The sequence below is a fragment of the Cryptotermes secundus genome, unplaced genomic scaffold (genome assembly GCF_002891405.2).
Source record: "Cryptotermes secundus unplaced genomic scaffold, Csec_1.0 scaffold736, whole genome shotgun sequence".
NCBI lineage: Eukaryota > Metazoa > Arthropoda > Insecta > Blattodea > Kalotermitidae > Cryptotermes > Cryptotermes secundus.
The window spans coordinates 1,630,008-1,653,002 of NW_019718280.1; the positions used below are offsets into that span (position 1 = coordinate 1,630,008).

At 39.8% G+C, this 22,995-nt stretch overlaps 2 protein-coding genes across 5 annotated transcripts in view; one reads left to right on the forward strand and one right to left on the reverse strand.

Moving 5' to 3' along the window:
- The window catches only part of LOC111875489, a 246,991-nt gene that overhangs the window by 93,959 nt on the left and 130,037 nt on the right, over nt 1-22,995 (reverse strand). The window lies entirely within an intron of this gene.
- On the forward strand, nt 15,718-18,612 carry LOC111875513. The gene is made up of 2 exons (XM_023871823.2): nt 15,718-16,110; nt 17,460-18,612. Exons 1-2 carry the CDS (start codon nt 15,978-15,980, stop codon nt 18,125-18,127), a joined length of 801 nt encoding a protein of 266 aa, XP_023727591.1. The 5' UTR covers nt 15,718-15,977; the 3' UTR covers nt 18,128-18,612.

The following is a 22,995-nucleotide window of genomic DNA, read 5'->3' on the forward strand; positions in this document are numbered from 1 at the left end:
TGAATGAATGAATGAAGAATGAACGAATGTACACTAGTTTCATTAAAAGACCCTTGTCGATTTCCAGCAACTTGAGTAGTTTAAATGCATGCTGTGACGAAATAGAAATAATTTGACAAGCTTTGTCAGTGTCATTCGTGAATCCCTGTATATTAAGTAACAAAATTATAAATTAAATATTCTATCAACATTTCGAATATTAATGTATGGTCTGTTCATATTCATGAGCAATATGATTTGTATTCAAACCCTTATGTCGTATTATATTACAAAAGTTAAGACACGTGATTAATGCCCGTTATTAAAGTCTATTTGTTGACCCAGTGCCTCGCGTCATGAATATTCTCTACGGTGTCTGAGTCATCTATGAAAAATCGTCAAATCCCGACGTCCTTCGCATTGACGTGATGGTAATGTGATCACGTATCGATGGGGACTGGGATATTACATATGTAAAGTAACGTCTTTCTTCCTATTGACAAATAAACGCTGTTACAAATTGCATGCTTTAGATCCAGTTGATGATATAAAGAAGTGATATGGGTACGAATTTTACATTCGCGAGGAAGCTATGGTGCATTGAATCGCCAATAAATGTGGTATGCTAATACATTCAGCATACGAGGGATAGTCAGCATATAGGCCACAAATTGAATTAAAACAGCTCTAATAGATGTAATATGTTTTCTATGTGTATCACTAGGTAGCAGCACAGTTCAGTTCCAAAAGAATCTAGGTAGCAGACGTGCATGCGCATGTTCAAAGTCTCATTTCAGTAGTCAAAATGGCAACCGTGCTTGAAGGGTATACTACCGAAGAACAGCGTTCTGTTTTCAGTTTCTTGCTCACAAAAGAGCTCCAATAGAAAGGATATTCATAAAGAAATATTTCCTGTTTACGGTGGGAAGTGTTTGTCACGTAAAGTAGTTCAGTCATTGTGGCAAACGTTACGATGACGAAGAGGTTGAGACGGAGGTGCGGAAGTGGCTGAGACAACAGTGAAAGGACTTCCATGTTGCGGGTTTCGACGCACCGGTATTGCTGTGGGACAAGTGTATCAATGTTGGTGTGGGATGTTTCGAGAAATATATGTGATTTTCAGGTTCGAATATCACATGTCCTAGGTTTAATGGGACACGTGATAGCGTACTTTGTTGAGGCACTATGCTACAAGCCGGCAGGTCGCGGGTTGTAGCTACGATGAGGTGGAATTTTACAGTTGACCTAATGCTTTCAGCCGCACTATGGCCCTGGGGTCGACGCAGCCTCTAACAGAAATGAGTACCAGGAATCTTACTGGTGGGTAAAGGGCGGCCGACGCATAAGGCTGACAAGCTCACCGCCACCTATTAGTCGATTGTCTAGAGAAAATGTGGGAGCCTCGACGTCTCACAACCTATGGGCCTTCATGGCCTGTAGCAGGGATGGTTTTACCTTTTTTATTTTTTTTTAATTATATATCCATTTGTGACCTACTTAGCGACATTCCCTCGTAGACGCTGAACCTTCACAGTTACCTGTACTGGGGTACGTAACGTATTAAAAACTAAGCGAGTTCGAAATCTACGGGAGAATAAAACCGTTAAATGACAATTTATATAACGAAACCATCAATAGCTAAGTTTTGTCGTGAAGAAAACGAGACAAGAATGATATTCATGGCTTCGGTAAAATATATGTTTACTTAGTATCATATATATCAGTGTGCTGTATTTCAGTTGCCACACGCCGATTTACTGTGTTGTCCGAAACGTTGAGACAAGGAAAATGTTTGTAACTAAATTACGAAGCGGAATGACAGGCAAACTATGTAAAGGACTTACATATGTAAAGGGCTTACATATGTAAAGAACAGTTCCATACTACGCTGCATTTACCGATTATGATATATGAAGTAAAATAAAGGAAGGTTAGATGGGCGGAGCGTGTAGTACGTATGGAAGAGATGAGATACACTGTGTAGGATATGAGGTGCTCACAGCGTTAATCATGCTCAGTCTTATACTCTGGGACATAACGATGTGGAACTCGCTTTAAGTCAACCGACGTTTCGGAGGAACGTCGCCGCCAACTTCAGGGGCGAAGAATAAACTGCCCATTGTTGATCTTTTCTCTGGCATAAGCCTGGACCATGAAGATATGTTTCTCCGAAACGTCGGTTGACATTCAAGGGATTGCACGGCAATATATCCCAGAACATAAGAGTCTAGATAGTTATGCTGTTCGGTTGAAGAACGTGAAGGGAAGTAATCTCTGAGATCAGTTAAGAGGAGACAAGATGATAATATTCGCTTAGTGTGAGGTGGAGTCCAGTTGGGTCCACTCGGCACGGCGGCCACTGATTGGCCTATTGTACCTGCCGCGGGTGATTATGATGGTGGAGAATTTGGTGGAATGAAGATTGGCAGGGGAAACTGAAGTACTCGGAGAAAACCTGCCCCAGCGCCACTTTGTCCACCACAAATCCCCCTTGACCAGAAGTTTGTGTTGATGGGACATTAATATAAATATTATATTTCTGGACATTATCCACTGTCCCGTTTTATCTGAAAACTCCGCCCTGTTTTTATTTCAAGACACAGTGTTTCGGAGACGGACTACTGTCTATGTCTTCAGGTCTCACCTACTCAACTTGGGCCAACCAATAGAGCTAGTCCCTATCTCTGGAGATAGGGACAGGATTCAGTCTCCGAAAAGATGTGTTTTGGAATATAAGCATGACGGTGTGTAATGTCCAGAAATATAACATTTGTACACAACTACTATAACTGTTGCCCAGTAATACACAAACGCATACATGTCTAAATCTGGGCTGATAGCGTCGTTAGGTGACCCATAAACAAATAAACGAACAAGAAATAGTGACGGAGCTGTTAAATAAACCATAAATTAATGAACAAGTGACAACTACTGACAACGTCATCCGTAAATAAACAGATATATCAGAACACGAGACGGCGTCATTAAATAACCAGCATATCAATAGAAATGTCAGAACGACAAAGGATATCCTTAAATAACCCATAAATCAATAAATAAGTCTGAATTATGTAATCAATAAATGAATAAATAAATCTGATTTGTTGACTCCATAAAACAATAAGACAGAGCTACGGGCAGCGTTGTTAAATAAGAGATAAATCAGCAAATATATCTTAGCTACTGACAGCAACCGTTAGGCATACCACAAATACAAGGAAGTAATTACGTCATCTCTGATGCAAATTGCTTCTTGCTAATAAATCAATGATAAATGCGATTCTGTGTGTTCGAGCACGAAGTCTGTACACAGTGGATGTTCCTTGGTTTGGCTAGGAGGCCTATCCTCCTCTCCGCCATAATACCCGTGGGTTATGCCGCTATCTGGTACACGAAGGATATCACCGCGTGTAGTTTACCTCCCATCTTTCAAAATAATGGAGAAATCCCAAAGCTTCACGCTCAACTTCCCCTTTATCATCCAGCATTGTAGTAACCCCCTTAGATACTATAAGTTGATCATCAATCAGGTCTTGACACGAAATGGCCAGTATACAGACAGTGGGGAGTGAAACGATGTTCGGAAGGCAGCAGAGAATGTTTGTTGTGGGGAGGTTTGGAGGTGTTCGGGATTATACGTGAGGAATAAAGGGGCAAGACTAGCTCGTTCTGAGGGTTAGTGTAATAGGATGTAACAGGATATGAGGTATTCTCTCAAAACCGCATTTTAGCTCGCCTCTCACTGCCTAATCAAAAATTACAGCGTTCTTTGTAGGCAGAAAGAGGTTTAAATCCAGTTTTCAAAACTTTGTGAAAGATAGAGAGGTCAAAAGTCAGGAAAAAGTACTTGAAAACCTGAAATGGAATACATCTTCAAAAAATAAAAGGCACGTCTCTAAATTTGGCCAACATAAATTAATCGTTTTAGTATGAAGTTTTGTAACACAATGTCAAAATAAAGTGGACACTAAATTTCCAGGGGGGAAAAATATTACGGTTTGTAAAAGTAATTGAAAAAGTTACGTAAATACAATAAATTAAACTCGGTCATTAAACCCGAAGTTTCGACGAGCTTAAAACATAAATATAATAGGTGATTTTTACTGATATCTCGCCCCTATAATCACGAATCACGTTAACAAATTACCTATTAACTGAATTCCTAAAAAATTAACTTTCACCGCCGTCTTGTATCAAATATCGCTACCCTTCTCTCAACGCGTTAGTTCCTTAGTTCCCCACCAGGAGAACGTGTTCCCTTAACTTTCAGTCGAGGACGTGCCGTCTACATCAGTGCACAGCTGTTTCGCTGGGGTTCAAAATTTTAAAAAAATACGGTTTGTCTGCTCAGCCATAGTTACTTAGGAGTAGAACGGTTTGGCTTAAAGAAACAAGAATTTCTCATCCTTTGTCTTGGAGAGAGAAAGCCGCGACAGTTAGGGCAAGCAAATGGATAATTTAGCGGAAACTTGAACCGAATACAAATCCCTGCTGTGAGAACTCGGTGGCTTCATTGTACTTAGAGATAGGAAAAATCACTGAAGTGGATTGTTCATTTGGGTGGACGGCAGAAACTGGATCTTCCTTCAGATATGATGTGTGCCTGTTATCAGGTGAATTGTGTCAAAAGGATCGAGCTAGGTCCAGTGGCTGTAAGATGCTGTGCAAGTGTGAAAAGAATAAAGAGTATGTTCTGTCTGTCTGTCTGTCTGTCTGTATCTCTATCTATCTGCCTATCTACCTGTCTACCTGTCTGCCTGCCTGTCTATCTATCTATCTATCTATCCATCCCCCCATTCTCTTTCTCTAAGGTCTATTTTAATATTATCAATCTACCTATGTCTTAGTGTTCATAGTGGTCTCTTTCCTTTTGACTTTCCCATCTTATTCTCCTTGACTTCATCGTGCTAATTATACTTGGAGAAGAGTACAAGTTACGAAGCTCCTCATTATGCAGTTTTCTCCAACCTCCTGTCACCCCATCTCTCTTCAGTCCAAATATTCTCAAACACCCTCAGTTTCCCCCTTAGTGTCAGAGAGCAATTTTCACAACAATAGAGAACCTCAGCAAAATTATAGTTTTGTATATTCTAATTTTTATGTTTTTAGACAGCAGATGAGAAGACAAGGGGTTCTCCACTGAATGGCATCAAGTATTATTCTTATTCAGCCTCCTCTTAATTTCCTCCAGAATCGATTTTTGATTTACCGCTGTCATTCCCAAATATTTGAGCTGAGCCACATTTTCAAAACATAGCTATCTCTATGTCATGATTCTGCCCTGCATTCTGGTGACGAGACAGCAATATATACTTAGTTCTCTGTGTTTACTTCCAGACCAAGGTACAAGATAATTATTGGATATGACAGATCAGAGGGACAAAAGGGACTATACTCGTAAGTAGCAGGGCGGAAGGAAGAAAAAGCGCAGTTACTCAGAAGGAAACATGAAGTTTGAAAGAGGGAAGGGCGGTTAGTAGATAAAGGAAACGCGGATTATTGCAGAATATAACTGACAAGGAGAATGACTGTAATATAGAACTGATATGTAATGAATTGTACTTATGGGTTATCAGTGCACGCGTCACACTCCTAAGGGACGGGTGTTTATGGCCCTTAACGACATAGCAGGCCAAGTTAATGCGAGCCACGTATACGGGTCGAGCAAATTTTGAGTGATGAGCGTGTAAGCAGGGCAGTAAATCATTCCACGTTGTTTATTCCGTCCTTCAACTTTGAAAGTTCGCATACATTATTTGCAAAGTGTGGTACTGTGGAGGGGGAAACACATGTAACCCAGCCCTCGACATTTCTGCCATGAAGAAAGAAAAGTGATATTTGAGACGTGATTAGTAAGTGTAACTTCATCTGGGCTATGACACCGATAACATTCATCCACCTGTCAGAGGAATGTACTGCTTTTATCTTCAGGGTAGAGAACTGCCCTTGGGCCTGAAGCTGGAGGCAGTAAATTTCTCCGAAATATTGATAAAGTTCTGTAAAACCGCACAGCGACCCATCTCAAAGGGCAGTGTTATTCACAATGGAAGATATTTTCTGGTATTTGCTGTGTTATGAAGGTACCGAGTTTCTCTGCGTAATAATGTCGGTTACACGATTCTTATGCATAGAAACTGAAAGATTACTGAACCTGAACTCTGTACCATATCCCGGAACAGCTACTGGATCTAATTCAAATTATTTCTCCTGAATTTAATTATACAGTTACGAAGATTTGGATGTTCGGTTTAATTTATTTTGGAGTGGAGCTTAATATTGCTCTTTCCATACGCGTGCTGTGGTAAAATGTTATCTACGTACGCAGTAAAATCGAAATAAATCCATTCGGTAGTCTGGAAAACATTACCTCGAATCATTACTTTTATTTCACACAAACATAACTTACGGGCTGCTGTAGCGAGGTGCTCAGTTCTAACCTCGGCTGGAACACTGGCTGTGTCATCTTAGTTGCAACGTCATGTAGTTCGTCGAGAGCTTGACGTTTCGGAAGAACATATCACCTCCATCTTCAAGATCAAGAAGAAGTCAAGCAAGAAGCCGACAGATTCAATCTTCAAGCTCAGTTGGGTATCTGCTGGTTTCTTGCTCGACTTGCTTTTCGATCTTCAAGATGTAGGTGATATATTTCTCCGAAACGCAGAGTTCTCTCCGAAAGACATGCTGTTACAACCCAGAACACCGTCATATTTATAGGCACCCCCGAGATGTCCTTAAATCTAATATCCTGACTGATGCTTCTTTAGCATGTTCTCAGCCCTTCTCAGGATCTTACCTTCGATTTGAGTACGACCGTTTTTCTCCATTTATTTTCCAATTCATCATTCGTTATCCTTTCTATCATTCGATACTGTTTTATCTTTTGTCGCTCGGCTGGGAAAATTGCTGCTGGCTTAGCCAGCACAGTCTCGTTTCCGAGTCCCGCTGGACTCATATTTTATTATCTCACGACTCTGAGGGCCTTGCAACTGACTTTCTACTCACAGCGTCGTCTAATAATAAACTAAATATAAAGGAGTCAAACAGATAATTTCTAGAATTTTATTTTAAAAATTCTGTGTCTTAGGGAAGTCTCTATTTTCATTGTCGGATATAAAAGAGACGGGGCATTATTTTATGTCCTACTCAGAACTCCATTGTTCCTCGGTTACAATTTATGATGGGTTAGCATAGTTCAGTGTGAAATATATTTTTTTTGTACTCACTGCCATTCAGCTGCAGAAGAATAAGAGTTATACGGAAGAGTGGGAAGTCTAATACCTTTGTGAAGATAAACGAACTTGCAAAGGAATGAATGGAACTTGAAAAGATAATGCATTTGAGTACGAGAAATATCCAGCGAATAACTGATATCCTTGTGCTTGTGGTTAAGGGAGATAGGAATGGACTTTGTGTGTGTATATGATGGATAACTTTTTGCGAGTTCTTATTAAGATGATCAAATTTCATTTCACAATAAATTTCTGAAGTCTTGGTATTATCGATAAAATATTATATAGGAGGTGTTGGCGAGGGTTGTCTCTGAACGTATATTCGGGAGGTGCTACTTTCGATTCTCGGCCAAGAAGTTTTCCGTCTTTCTCTTCATGCTCCTCAGAAATATTACCGGGAAAATACTTCGACTAGGATACAACTGGTTCCTTCCAAATCCTTTCCAATTCATCATGCAGAACATTCGGCGCTATATAAGTAGCTATTAACAGCGTCGCAGAATCACAAAAGTTATCAGATTTGATTTCCTAAGTTTGTTTCTCGGTTGTTTATCAGTTCCTAAGAAAATTATCTAGGTTGATTACGTTGACTTCATGTCTTGAACGAATCAGAGTAAATGACAGGGCTGGAATGAGGAAGCCACACAGAGAACCTCTTACACAAGTGTTAGAATCACTCCTCCGTCAGTCGAACTGCATTTTTTCTCAGTCCTAAACATATCACTGTTGAAATTTTTATTATACAGCGTGTGTCTGGAGGAAAGGTCAGTATTCTTGGAAGTAATATTATCGGTCATTCCAAGCAAAAAATTATATATGTACATGTGTCCTGTTCCCAGCGGTTTCCGAGATAGAGTTCCAGAATTGTTGATAAGAAAGCGATATTACGTACTGCTTCTAATACCGGTATTTATTGTTCAAGTGACAAAGTTGGTACAATTTACCTAGTATAATACATTTTCGAAAATTAATAAATAATTAATATAACCTTACCAGATCTTACCGAATAGTTTAATATTGTCGTAGCGCTCTGAGCTTATAAACGGGAGATTATCTTTAACTATGAAAACTATCTTTACTTTCCTTAGTGCAGGAATATTATTTCGTTTGGTTAACAAAAGCTACACTCTCCAGAAACCCAATTATCTGACGCTGATACTCTTCTCTGACCGTATCATAAAATACCGAACAAGAAAATTGATGAAACCATCTGACATGTACAATACTGCCCATAATCATAGTGCTGACTGCTAGTCAACACTATGATTATGCGCAGTATTGTACATGTTTATTCATCTGGGAGGAGTTGCCCCTGAGCTTAAGTAATTAAGCTCTATGTTATGAAGCCATGTGGGGGAGTGGAGTTGTTGCTCCACCGTTCTTGAACTCCGCACTAGATGGGGTTGACTGGTCAGCTACAGGCTCCTGCAGCTTTACCCTCACTACCTACTGGTTAGGAAGTTCGGTGGTCCCCAGAATCCGTCTGGACACTATCGTAGAGAAGAGAAAAATATTGCCCCTGCCATGCCTGTTGCTATACCGACTGAGCTACTGTGACTCCTGTTCTAGGAGAAATCAAATTGAAATCGTGTTCTGACAATTAATATAGCAATACGATCATCACGTGTTTAACAGTGTGCAATAATAATGTTTAGGGGGCGCTTCTTGATAAAAAGATAACCATGCTGAATGGAAATTGCCTCTTCCTTAGCGTGTAGAAGCTGTGTAATTATCAGGGTACGGCTGGGAAAAAAGTCCAGTGATTAGTTCTTTAACTGTTTCACAATGGACAAAATTAATGCATTGCCCATCATTATAGAGGAGAGAAATTTATATTTCCATAGACAGTATAACGGTTTCTATTATAATTTGGTTAGGAGTATAGACATTTCTCTGTTTACGCCGTAGATGATTTCTTGAAAGATATCTCATAAATTCAAAGCCCAAAAATCGGAGAGAGAATTTTCCACAAGAAATTTTGCGAGGTCTGTTCATGGGCCAAGGTAGACTAAATGTTTAAAGAGGAGTCGAAGCCTCTTGTTACATACATTGCGTGAGTAATATTGAAGGATTCCTAGAACTTCTTTACGTTGCACTCATCTTCCAAGATGGAGTCGTTTTATCAGCATTACCTAAACTGGCCAGAATGTCGCTGTGCGCAGCTGTGTACGCGCACCTTCCATTGTCTTCAACGGCATTCATCCGCCATGTTACTTATCGTGTATTCTCATTAAAGTGAGGAAGAAAACGACATGGATTAATAAGTGGCATATATTATTCAATCCTGTTAAAGCAGAATCCTGCGAGCAAGAGGCATGTAAATAAATACATAACCGTAACTGTGCTGTAAACATTTCTGCGGAACGTTACTTGCGAAAAAATGAGGCAGTGCTGTTCCTCTAGTTACATCAAGCAGGAAGCTCTCGAGCCTGGTCCAGGGGTGAAGATGTTACAGAAGTGGCATTTGCTTGTTTGGAGTTCGGCCAGACTGATAATGATGTTCACATGTCCGTTCCAGCGCTGTTCACACACATTACTCGAACTCTCTCGTCTAGGCAACTAACCGATGTAACAGTCCTTCACATGAACATAATGGTCATTCAACTAATTTTGAAAGTCTCATTTAGAAGGTTATTTAACGACGCTTTTTCCGAGATTATATAGAACCGGGATAACATAGTCGGTATAGCGACTGGGTACGTGCTACACGACCAAGTGGTCGGAGTTCGAGTCCCGGTACAGTCAAGAATTTTCTCTTCTCCACGTCGTCCAGAACGATTCTGTGGGCCACCCAACCTCCTATCCAATGAGTATCGGGGGCTCTTTCCCCGGGTGTAAAGCGGCCGGAGCGTGGAGCTGACCACTCACTTCCAGTTAATGCCGAGGTCAAGAAAATATGGATCTATACGTCAAGTTCCCAAAACGCCTTCATGGTGTAGTGGTTAATTAGTTAAGCACAGGGACAGCTTTATCCTTTCCGTTTGTCGAGATTATGTAGCGTCGAATGATGGAAGACTGATGAGTTGGAAAATATCCGGAAGAAAGCGGCTTTGCCTGATCCTCGTACTATCCTAGCACAATTTTGGTGGGACGGAGGAAAACCATTAGATACAGCCGGGATATTCTGTGTCTCGTACAGCTTTACCTCTATAACAGCCTGCTCAGTTTTCTGTCCCAATTGAATTTCTGTTTCCAGTGATTATTTATTTAGTATTTTACCACCAAATTAATCCCCCTATTCGGTGGTGCGGTCTTTTGTCGCATCTCAGTTCTTAATGGCTTCGGCCAGGCGTTGCGAGGGGTTGGAAGAGATGTACAGTCACACAGCGGCATTGTTAGTGCTGGCAGCACTAGTCATAGAGTAGTTCGCCTGGCCGCCACAAGCAGTCATGTTGCTTGGCTTGCAAGTGGCCGTCTGCATTTATTACAACTTCACAACAAAACAACAGAACAAGAAATCCAGCAGCACAACAGAAATGAAGACTGAAAAAGTGACACAAGTGTACACTTCTCAGTACCTTTTAATATATTAGAACTACATTTTAAATTTAGGTTTAAGATATTAAGCCTAAAATATCAATGAACCATATACAGGCACATTCGAAGAGTCATCCATCTACCGACCAACAGTCTATCTAACGAACTGATTAACTATGTAATTAACTAACAAACAAACTCCGACCGACCGACAAACCAAAACTAATTCCATGGAGCTGGGTCCTTCTTCAGAAGCCACCAGTCGCTAAGCTGTTCAAGAATATCTCAAAATTGTATGGAACCCGAAGGTTCACAGCCGTGTTCCCAGGAGTTCTGTAAAACATACTCTTCAGTAACTCGCTTTCGGTTGATGCTCTGTTCGAAACTCCACAGGAACACCGACCATCTTGAGTTGCTTCATGGTTGTCCTTGGTTCCTCCATCAGAATTATATAGTTGTACTGCCATTAGGCCATTACTGTTTCATTCAAAATCCCTTCACTTCGTCTACCGTCTTACACTTCGACACTGTACAGTGCGACTACCGGTACAGTCACCCACAGAAATACTTCGACAGAAGCTCGGTTTTCTCTAGCCCGGAAGAGGAAGGCAGAAGTTACAAATATGCATGTAGTCTGTGAGACCTGTCCCTGCCTCACTGCATTAACGTCACTCTAAAATGAAATGATGTCTCCCTTGAAACCGAGAAATGCTGCATGGAGCACTTGTGATGGAATGCTCTTGTTTGCGTTTCCCTTGTCCGTCTTCTTTCCCCAAGAGTTTATAGCAGAAAGAATAGTTACAATTTCTTTTCCAACCCTTCATCCTTTTGCCCTTACTTTTTCTATATCTGTACATTTTCTGTCTACTGGTCTAGAAGAATGACGTCACAACACTAAGATTCCTAACTCCACCTCGAACTCTTTCACCCTTTCTTCTGTCTTCTCACTTTGTAAAGAAAGTGGGATATTTCTGTTGCTTGTAATGTCTCCGCTGTGTTTCATTGTCGCTGTACTCGCCTTGTTCTCTAAACAAGGCTCCTCTCCCCTTCACCCAATCGAAATTGCAGCCGTATGTACGTCCTTTGTTTCCAAAAGAAATCGTTGTCGTTGCTGATAGCTCTGATTTATTCAAGCAAAAAAAAAAATTGCAAGGAAAAATATCTTTAACATTACAACACTTTGTCAGTTTGGTTGATGCAGAGAGCATTTTCCTTGTTCGTGGTTTGCTTGAGGAAGCCTTTAGCAGTTAAGTGTCAAATGTTTGCATGATAAATGAATAATAAATTAGAAATGAATTTGAAGAGAGCAGTAGTAGCTCCTGGAATGGTTGAGGGATACCACAATAAACTTCAGTCAGTGATATTCAGTCTTCGGGCAGAGATTTACAAAGGGACCCAACCCTGGTACAAAGCAGTTCATTCATTACGAGACAAGTCATAAATGTGTAAGATTTGAGGCTTTCACGGCGGTGACTATGAAGAAAGCAGTCTTTTGGGATTTGGCACCGTGTATATGTGGTGTTAACCGACGTTTCGGAGGAACGTATCGCCCCCATCTTCAGGGTTGAAGAAGTATAAGTAAATCTGCAAGCGACAACACCGTGAGACACGGTCAAGCAGTTGCTTGACCGTGTCTCACGGTGTTGTCGCTTGCAGATTTACTTATACTTCTTCAACCCTGAAGATGGGGGCGATACGTTCCTCCGAAACGTCGGTTAACACCACATATACACGGTGCCAAATCCCAAAAGACTGCTTTCTTCAAAGTCATAAATGTGTTCTTTCCTCATAGCCTCGAGTTGGTTGGTTGGCCCTTCAATGTGTCGGTACGATCCTAGGCCTGTATATAACTCGTCATATGCCATTTTTTGTTATATTTTCTAATCCTTTCTGTGTTAGAAGCCTTGAGAGGTTTATGCATGATAGCTTGTTTTAACCTAAGGTGAAATATTTTTTTCACATATTCATCGACTATTAAAGAAACTGAAAACTTGTAAATTCTATACACTTATTCAGTATGCTCTCGTAGTCTCTTCTCTGTGTTTGTGACAATTGATAACTGTATTAGAGGTGTTTGAGAGTGGTCGTTTTTAAATTGACATTAAGTGACGTGGAGGGGAATAGGTTAGGATATATTTGAAGGAGTTTGCACTGAGTCGCGTCCAGTACTGACTCAGTATAAACTTATATAGTCCATTTCGCTTTTATTCTTCTGTCCTTATTTTGAAAAAAAAAAAATAGGAGTAAGCTAATGAAAAAGACTTGCCGTCTGCGAGTCTGCGTGTTTATATTATGCAACATGAGCGTATCTAACAGACATAATCACAAATCCCTCTCATTAGTAAAAGCAACCCTACAGCCTTTCACATTGTTTAGGTAATAACCTTAACTTTTTTTTAATTCCTGAACTGATCATTATGGGAATTGGTAAATATGCAATGGCACTTGAGGCCATGTCACTAGTATACATTGTGACTCCCTCTTGTCGGTAAGACTAGCACTAGAGCTCCTCAAGTAGTTGAGGTAATACCAATAATATTACTTCAGTGCCCAAACCGAACATAATGAAGCTTGGTATGTATTTGTGGCGTATAGACCCGTTGCTAAATGGTGGCTCTGTAAACAGCGGCATTTCTGAGCAACGTCTCGGTAAACACATTTCCGTTGCTAGGTAGCAGATTCTTGATAACGCAACAGTTGGACTACATCAACGGAAACGGGGTGTTACTACGTGGTCCGTGCCGAGATATTATAAGCAAGGAACAAAGTCGGTTATTAGGCAGTTCTGTAATGAAGTTGAACCGTTATTTACCCGGACTGTAACCAGTCCGAAATTTCAGGAGAGGGAAAGGGGGAGGAGTTCATTCACTTGTTGTTGTGGGAAATACACGCACAATTCGAGAGCAATGCTGACTGAGTTTAACAATACAATAATATAATAACGAAATAAATATACATTAACAATAATAAAGGAAATAAAACATATGATATGAATACAAGAAACGATATTACAAGAAACCTAGCATGACCCACTCCGGTCATTCAAGCCAGTACCTTTCTCATGGGGCACCGCCCATTTAATTTCACCAAGCAAGAAAAGAAAATAATAATAATAATAGTCACATGTGTATACGTAGTCACAGGGTACCCATACGTATATATTTATAAAAAACACCTTTGCCTCGCCATTGCTCCATAGCTCAGCAAAGGGGCCCTCTCCCGGGACACACCGCGCTGACTTCCAAAAATAAATTTAATTTTGAAGAAAAAAAAAGGAAACCAAACAGAAATTTCTAAGAGCAGGCACAACCACCCTGCACGACCGCCACCCGGGAAAGAGAGCGATCGTTCGTGTCATCTTGCCACGACAAGAGGAGGAGGAAGGAAAAAAAGAGGGGGAGGGTCACGTGACATCTTTAAAAAGAACATTACAAGAAATATATGAGCAATGGCTGTGGTTGACTGCAATTCCACGACGCCTTTCACGGGGCGAACCATTTGAATCGTCTTCAGACGGTTCAAAGTCTGTGAAGATGACCTGAGCGCGTGAAGCTCAAGAATCTGCACTCTTCGAAGCTTTTGCCAGGATATGGCTAGTGAAGGCAGAGCAGCCTGGAAAATGCTTAACGTTTGCTGTGGTGATTTGTAAAGTGCGGAGATTAGTGGTGGTTCTCAAATTACTTGAGCGGTACCTACGGTTCGTGTGTATAAGCGGTTGATAAATCCATTTGCCATTCCAAACCCGCTCCATAGCCACTCAGATCGTGGCAATATGACACCTGAGGCCAACTTTAACGACATACTTGGCCCTACGTTTTAATGCATGCACAATTCATGTTCTACACAAATTTAGGTTTTAATTCCTGTGTCAATTACTGACTTACCCATAAATGTAACAGGCCGTGGAGGCCTATAGGGTTGTGAGACAGGGTCCTACAGTTTCTAGATAGTTGGCTCACATATGGCGGTGAAGTCAGCCTTCCGCGCCAGCCGCCCTTAACCCCAAGGAAGTTTTCTGGTGCTCATTTCTGTTAGAGGCTGAGTCGACCCCCATAGTGCCGCTGGAAGAATTAAGTAAAGTGAAAAATCTAGTGATCTCATCAGGAATCGACACTGCGGCCTTCCGACTTGCAGTATAGTACCTCAACCAATTACGCTACCGCGTGCCCCAACTTATCCACAGATAAAAAATTGGCCCACTTTTATCAAATGCTCACTTTATGGTCAATGGAAGGTGTGTGACTTGTTCTTCCAAGAACTTCTTATAGCTTAAGAAACTCATGCTACTGTATTTCTAAGACGCGGAGGATTGACAATTTGTAAAGAAAAATGGATTGTTTTCTGCATTAAACCCTAGTTATGAATAGAGATTTATTTACTCGTATTCACAACATAAAGTAATGTAGAGATATGGCAATTAGTTATAATAAAATTAAAATTAAATTAAAATAAATACAAACACTTTGCTGTAAGTTTTATTCACATATAAATATCTCTCATGTAAAACTCCATGTTCTTTCCTACGAATTTTAAATTGCTTTCAGTTTATACGAAAGTACAGCAAATATCGTGACGTAACGTCTTGATACTTATTCCGAAAGTCTGATCGTTCATCATTTTTAATTTTGAAGAATGTCGTATTTTGGGATGTGACGCTGTGTAGATATTGTGTTAACCGACGTTTCGGAGGAACGTTTCGCCTCCATCTTCAGGGTATAAGAAATCCGCGTGCGAGGAACCAGCGTGAGCAGGTCGCTGCAGACTGTAATTTACGGGCTGCAGCCACTTGCTCATGCTGGTTCCTCGTTCTCGGATTTCTTATATCCTGAAGATGGAGGCGAAGCATTGCTCCTAAACGTCACTGGACACAATATCTACACGGCGTCACATCCCAGAAGACGGCATTCTTCATAGTCACCGACGTGAAAACCCCAAATCTTTCATTTTTAATTTTACCAGTTTCAGCTGATATATGATCATTCTACGTACGTTTGCCTGGAGTGAAATGCAGCAGTAGATTTGATTTCCCTTAGGCCCATTTCACACCAAGCCAGTCCCGTCACGTCCAGTCCAGTCGAGTCTGACGCTCTCGGATTCAACACACGGTCAAACAAATGCATTTGTTATCGGGACTGATCATGCGCTTTCACACCGAACCAGTCCCGTCCAGCTCAGTCCCGTCCAGTCATACAGCGTCAAGTCCGTGACTCAGGAGGTTGAATTATTCTTCAGTCTTGGCCCGTCATCTGTCGTGCTGATACCGTGAATGTCGAACGACTTTGAGTATTAATCATGGATGTAGAACATCTTATTTTGTTGGTGCGCGATCGGCGTGAAATTTATGATCCACAAGAGGCAAAACATAGAGACCGCAATTTCATCAGCAGTTTGTGGAAGGAAAAAGCCGAAGAACTAGCCACAGATGGTAAGTATGAGGTTTTATTAATTTATTTTCTTGTTTTCAAGAGGCTTAAAATTATTATATTATAACACAGCTGATTGTTGTGTCGTTGACACACAATCTGAAATCACCAAACTTGAGACACTTTCAGATAACTGACAAATGCAGCTAATGGATAGATCTCCGATAGAAGAGTCCACAGACCTATGAGCCTGTTTTCTGGCTACCGCCTCAATGAAATAATGAAAAAATTACATACCAAATAGAAATCATTTCTTTTTAAATTATATCGTCCCCTTGAAGTAAGCAGTTTATTTCTTGTTTCGATTGCTTCTGTGTTTCATCATCTCGAGAAGTAGGCAGTCAGTTTATTTCTTGTCTCGATAGCTTCTGTTGCTCCCCTATGAGCTGGTGTTGGCCTCAAACCGATAAGAGGGGGAACATTGGTTTGTTCTAAGAACTCTCTCTCCAAGTTTCTTTCTGTTTCGTTCTGTCGCTTCCGTGTATAATTATGCAATACACATGCACTTTTTATTGAAGCCTCAGCTAACTCTAAACTTGTTGATATAGAATGAGTAAACAGTCCAAACTTTCTCACCAGAATGCCAAATGCACACTCTACAGTTCGCCGAGCTCTAGACAAGCGATAGTTAAAGAGTCGCTTTTCATTGTTGAGTTGTCTACGAGCATAGGGCCTCATCAAATTTGTTCGCAAAGGAAATGCTTCGTCCCCCACAAAATAAAAGGGCATTTCAATGTCTGTTCCAATAATGTTCTGTTGAGCAGGAATATTTAATTTGTTTCCATTGAACGCTTTCCCCATGGCAGATTCTGAAAATATCTTACTGTCATTATCTCTACCAAATCCACCTACGTCTACTAAAATGAAATTACATTCTGCATCAGCCACAGCTAGCAACACTACTGAATGAAAACCTTTGTAGTTATAAAACTGTGAGCCAGCATTTGGTGGACATTGTATTCGGCAATGCTTTCCATCAACACCGCCAATACAGTGTGGCATTTGGCATATTTCATAGAAGGATTTAGCAATATCAATCCACTGTACTGTCGTAGGAACAGGCATATGTAGTGGCATTAATACTTCCCATACTATAGTGTTCATTTCCTTTATTATTTCATGAACAGTAGATATTCCAATGCGATAGGCATAACTTAGAGAGGTGAATGTTTCCCCTGTTGCCAAGTATCTGAAATAAAGCAAAATATCTGTGTTGATATTTAAATGTGCATTATTATTATTATTATTATTATTATTAAAAAACAATATTGACAACACCTTGTAGGTTTTAGTCCCTGTCATTTTATTTCATTGACAAATCTATATTTGAAGTCTTTTATTTATATTTCAGATGCTACCGTGAAAAATAAATGGCAAATTTTGCGAAGCAACTATATGCGAGAGAAGAGGAAGTTGAAGAGTCCACCATCAGGCTCTGGAGCACAAAGCTCAAAAACAACATGGCCTTTTATGGAATCCATGAATTTCTTGGACCAAACACTTAAGGCGAGGGAAACGTCCGGGAATGTGCCTAGTGATATCCTTTTAAGGGATGACAATGATGAACAGATTATTGACGAAGAACAACCAGAAGCTTCCAGGGAAGTGCAAAGCCAAGCAGGCTTCAATAACCAAACTCCAGTAAGTACTAAGCGAGGAGGCAAAAAAAGAACACGTGAAGCTAGTGATGTGGATGAAATGTACCTGGAGCATCTAAACAAAATAGCTAAGAGGGCAGAAGATGACAATGACCCAGACCTGATGTTTCTGCGAAGTTTACTGCCTTCGATAAAGCAACTTTCACCACTTAAAAATTTAGAGTTTAAAGAAGAAGTTATTAGTTTGCTAAAACAAAAATTGCATTTCAATCAAAATTATCCATATCACACTGGCATGTTGTCCGCCTCCTCAGTTTCCAATCCATATTCCCCTGGTACAAATTCTTATCCATCTGCCCCTACTCCGACTCCAACATTCACCCAGGACCATAATCCTCCTATAAATGATGTTACTTTTTAGATGTAAAAAATCAGATAAATAAACAGATAAATTTAAAATGATAAAATTTCTGTTTTTCATTCTTATCTGTTCTCTTACCTTAAAAATATTGCCAGCCTCTGTTCTGAAGAAATGGCTTCCCTGTAATTTGTTCTTTGCTTGCTCACTTCATCAACAATCATACTGTGCAATGTGAAAAAGTTATTAGGGCTCATTCTGAAGTAATTGTAGAATTTCTTTTCGTCATTTAATAAGTCCGGAAATAGATGACTGAATGATCCTAGCATAGGTCGTTTCATATTTATAGGATGTACCCAAAATCTACGTCGCTGAAGTCTTCGTCTTCTCAACCTTCGAATTATTATTGCACTTAATATGACATCCATCTTCAAAGATACTTCCCAAAAGACTGTCGATGATTTGACTTATTCAGTGTGAAAGCTTTTGACTGGTTTGACTTGACTGATCTAGACGTGACTGGACTGGACGTGACGGGACTGGCTTGGTGTGAAATGGGCCTAATTCTGTATCAGCTTTTATTTTAGATGGGACTGATATTTCTGAAGGACAGTGACTGCCAGAATACATCAAGGGGAATTGCAAGCATCGCCGAAAATTCTGCCCCTACGTCACTTTCCTGTTGCATATTCAGTATAATTTATCCTATAATTATAAGCGAGAGTCTCAGTGCTTGAATTATGACAAGTTTTGTATGTATAGACGTTGTATGATCTGTAGAATTCATTTCATGTTAAATGAAACCTAAATTGTACGTAAGAAAGAAAGCGAGATGTACACTAGGGACTGTCGACTGAACTATAGAGCCATCTCTTCCCACCCTACCTTGCAGAGCTCAAATGTCGACTAACCGGGTCGCTCCAATTGTCTTTCTTATAATCAGTTTGCACGGACTGAATAGAAAACACTGTTTGCTAACATAACTATTGCTGTAGAGGCGCGTTTATCGATCCGTTGCTTAGAAGCGTTGATCTATTATTGCGTGCGTGTATGTTCGACCGTTACCTATTAACGGCCGCTGTTTACAGCTTGGCAACTGCTGTATATGCCACAGCATTCTAGAATTTCCGCACAGCACAGAGATTCACTGGAGAAGGTTTAATAATTAAAATATGGAGAGAATACTGGCCTCATATGCCTCGATATCAGACAGGGAAGTCACATGAATATTAATTAAAAACTGGCAGTGGAGTGATAAATTTAATTGGAGTGCAAGTCCCTATAGAAGTAAATGGAAATGACACTCAGGCTTTTCGTAAAAAATTAAAAACGTGTGTAAATAACACAAGAAGAGCAGATTGTGTGGTCAGAGGAGGGGGCTAAAATGGAAGAGTACGGAATTCGCAGATATCTGAATTTTAGGAAAATATGGTGAAAACCGCAGACAATGTCATACAGAATAACTGACAGAGTTTTGTTATGTTCAGGAAACCTTCACATAATTAATGCATTTTCCACATACAGTGGAACCTCTAATTTCGAAAACAATCCATTCCAGGAGACGGTTCGTGTTTCGAGCTAAATTTCTCCATTTGAAATAATGTAAATTGAATTAATCAGTCGCAGACCCCAAAAATTTATCCAATATGAAATATTTTAAGTGCCTATTTCAAAAGATAATATTGGTAAATAATGATAAAGTAAGTATATTTAATTTCAATAATTGAATATATTATTTATAACAGTACCTACATAAAATATTGTACAATAATCAATCAGTAATAGTAGGAAGGATATTACTGTTCACTGGAAGGTGAATTGCTCTTTCATCTAGAATCCACTATTGAGACTTGTGGTTCATTAACATTACCACCACTTGGTTTTTCTTTTGCAGAGAAACTTTTCTAATGTCATATGTTTTTTCTATTTTTTAAAACTTTTCTGAAATGTTGCATTACATTGCCATTAAACTGGTTGGCACTCCTGCTCACAACTGCGGTATTGGGGCGCCACTTCTCCACAAGGCGTGACGACCTGTAATTCTTTGCTGGACTATCGAGTTTTTGTTCGAGTTTCAAAATCCGTTTCGATTTTCAAGTTCGAAAATGAAATCATTCAAAGTCCCAGGTCTCACTATATATATATATATATAGTTGTAGAGCTCGAGGGAGAAGAAATATTATGGACTGTTTAAAAGTAAACAGAAAATTATTTTTTTTTGTGGAACATCTGTGAATTTTAAGACACAACAGCAAGTAGCCAGCATTTTTTATTACTGTTAACTCAGAGATATACAGGGTTATTAAAAAACAATGATCTGATTTTATTACGCAATATTTTATTAAAGGAAAGTAAAACCAAACTCCAGCCAAGTCACAAGAATTCTACTCACAATCAACTTTTTTTCCTCTCTTACAAGTGTTCAGTATGGCCACCACCTGCAGCACGGGCAACATCAATGCGATAAGAGCAATTCTCCCAGGCGCGTATCAGCATTTCACGATGCACTGAGTTAATCGCTGTTGTTATTCGATGTTTAAGGTCATCGAGGTTCTTAGGACAGGGCGGATTAAAGACGAATCACCTTCGAAAAGCACGCTGCATCGTGACAACCGAATTTGTTTCGCGAACTGGAGAACGCATAACACATTTTGCTAAGGACTCGCCATTCCGAGGGTAAAGGAACAAATGAAGGTTGCCGCAAGAACGACGCGACTTCAGCGCCCCTGTGGTAGCCATTCACAACTTAGATAATTCCTCTTTCAAATGGTCACTGACTCATTCCATGACGATGCTTGAAAACTAAAGCAATGCGTCATGAAATCGGTTTTTTCTTTTTTAATAATCCTGTATAATTATTTCATACGCTATCAGAGACATTCAATCTTAAGATATTGCCGACGGCTAAACTTTGCTCAACTGAGCATAACGATGCACAACAGTCGTTTGCGCATACCTATCATAATGTAAACTCACAACCTAAGATTAACACACATTAACCAGCTTCACCCCCCTTCATGGTACAGATGGATTCGCAGTGGTCTACTGCGCAAACCTAACATAACCAAACCCAACCCAAATTACCCTAACCTCACTTACCCTAACCTAACATCAGCGAATGGTACCCCTGTGTTATAGTTCGATACGCAGTAGTCTACTGCGCAACCGAACCCAACCTAGTCTGACCAACCTAACTTAACATATAAGATCCAAGGCCCAGTCCCATGATTTACAGGTGGGTGCGCAGTAGTTCATTGCGCACACCTAAGAGTGACGTCATATACGAAGCTGCTATTTAACTGAACGCCATACAGGACTGTCGTAACATCTAATATAAGTCGAAATATGACGTTATGTATGAAATTGAGCGTGTTGAATGTTTTTCTACCCATATTATCAATTTATGTTCTTATATTCCGAGGTTTTATTGCTACGTGATATCTTAGATTGTATCGAGAACGCAGCTTCCACCTCAAGAGTTTACGAATCCCCCACGGTAATGCAAATGATTACTGAGTGTCATATATTATGGCATAATGCTTCCCTCGAATGGCATAACGTTATGACGAAAAATCTTTATTGTCAGTTGAATCGTTCCAGTCCTCCCGTGTGTCGATACGCGACCAATTCAGTGACTGCTGGGCATTTGCTTCGCCCGAATTTCCCTTCCTTGATAGGTAGTAGAATAATATTATACACGAAAATGGGTAAAAATTAGGGTGAAAAATTACCGTCCTGTAATCTAACTGATATTCGAATGTTTCTGTTTCAGTGATGTTAAGAGGTTGGCTGCCCTGTCACTGTGACCTAAATATCCGGTGTACACCATCAAGGTATGTTTCTTTCTTGGTATGAAGAGATGTTTATAAATAATAAGACTGTGTTATGTGTATGTTTATATACATGTATGTACAAGTCGTGATTAATTATCTGCCTGAAATTGTATTGTAAAAGATTCAGTGAGATAGTGCAAATGTAGGGCTTTAATGGGTGTATTATCCTGGACCGAATAATGGCGAGTGCAGCAAATTTTAGGAACATGTGTTTCCTCTGTTCCACAACGAAATCGAAGTGTTTTCCCTCTGAACCATGAAACTGAAGTATGTGTGAAGGAAGAATACACCATAACGTACATTTATTGATTTAACGAAATAAGTGCGTATAAGAATAGTGGGTGTTAGGTAAGGGCATGTGTCTTTGAGGTTATTCTTGCACTATTATTAATAATCTCGTGTGAAGTATGAAGAGTGATTTGCAAAAATTGTGTTTTAGTGGTTATATGGATAGAGAGTGAAATAGATTATATGAGTGCATATATGGTATGACAGAAAACAGGGTGCAGTTTTGGTATGTAGCCTCTGAAATTACACGTGTGTGTAGGTTATTATTCAGAAATATATATTTTTTGCAGTATTATAAGTACTAGTAAGAAGAGGGTGCAAAGTGAATTTCTAGTTCCCATTGATGAAGTTATTTTTTGAATATATGTCTTAGATGTGTGTGACAGAGTGGTGTGTATAGTGTATGTAATTTTGGTTACAATATGTTGAGTGTATAGTGAACTTTAAATTCTCTAGTGTGGCATTCTATTGAGGTGTGTAATATGTACAGTGATGGACAGTGAGTTATTATAGTGTTTTCAAGAATGTTAAGTTTTCCATTCATCCACAGTGGATTCAAAAGTCTCCCCTCTTATGTACATTTCTTGTTTGTATGAAGAATTCTTTATCTCAGTTCTGTGTGATAGAGTGGTGTGTATAGTGTATGTTGATGTGGTTACAATAATGTTGAGTGTATAGTGAAGTTTAAATTCTCTAGTGTGGCATTCTATTTTTGTCTGTAATAAATACAGTGATGTGTAGTGAGTTATTGTAGTGTTTTCAAGAATGTTAAGTTTTCCATCCATCCACAGTGGATTGAAAAGTTTCCTC

Excerpts from the sequence above, each read along its gene's own strand:
- LOC111875513 (XM_023871823.2), top strand. The coding sequence starts at position 15,978 with ATGGATGTAGAACATCTTATTTTGTTGGTGCGCGATCGGCGTGAAATT. Across the intron at positions 16,111-17,459 it reads CGAAGAACTAGCCACAGATG|ATGCTACCGTGAAAAATAAA; the intron begins GTAAGTATGAGG and ends TTTATATTTCAG.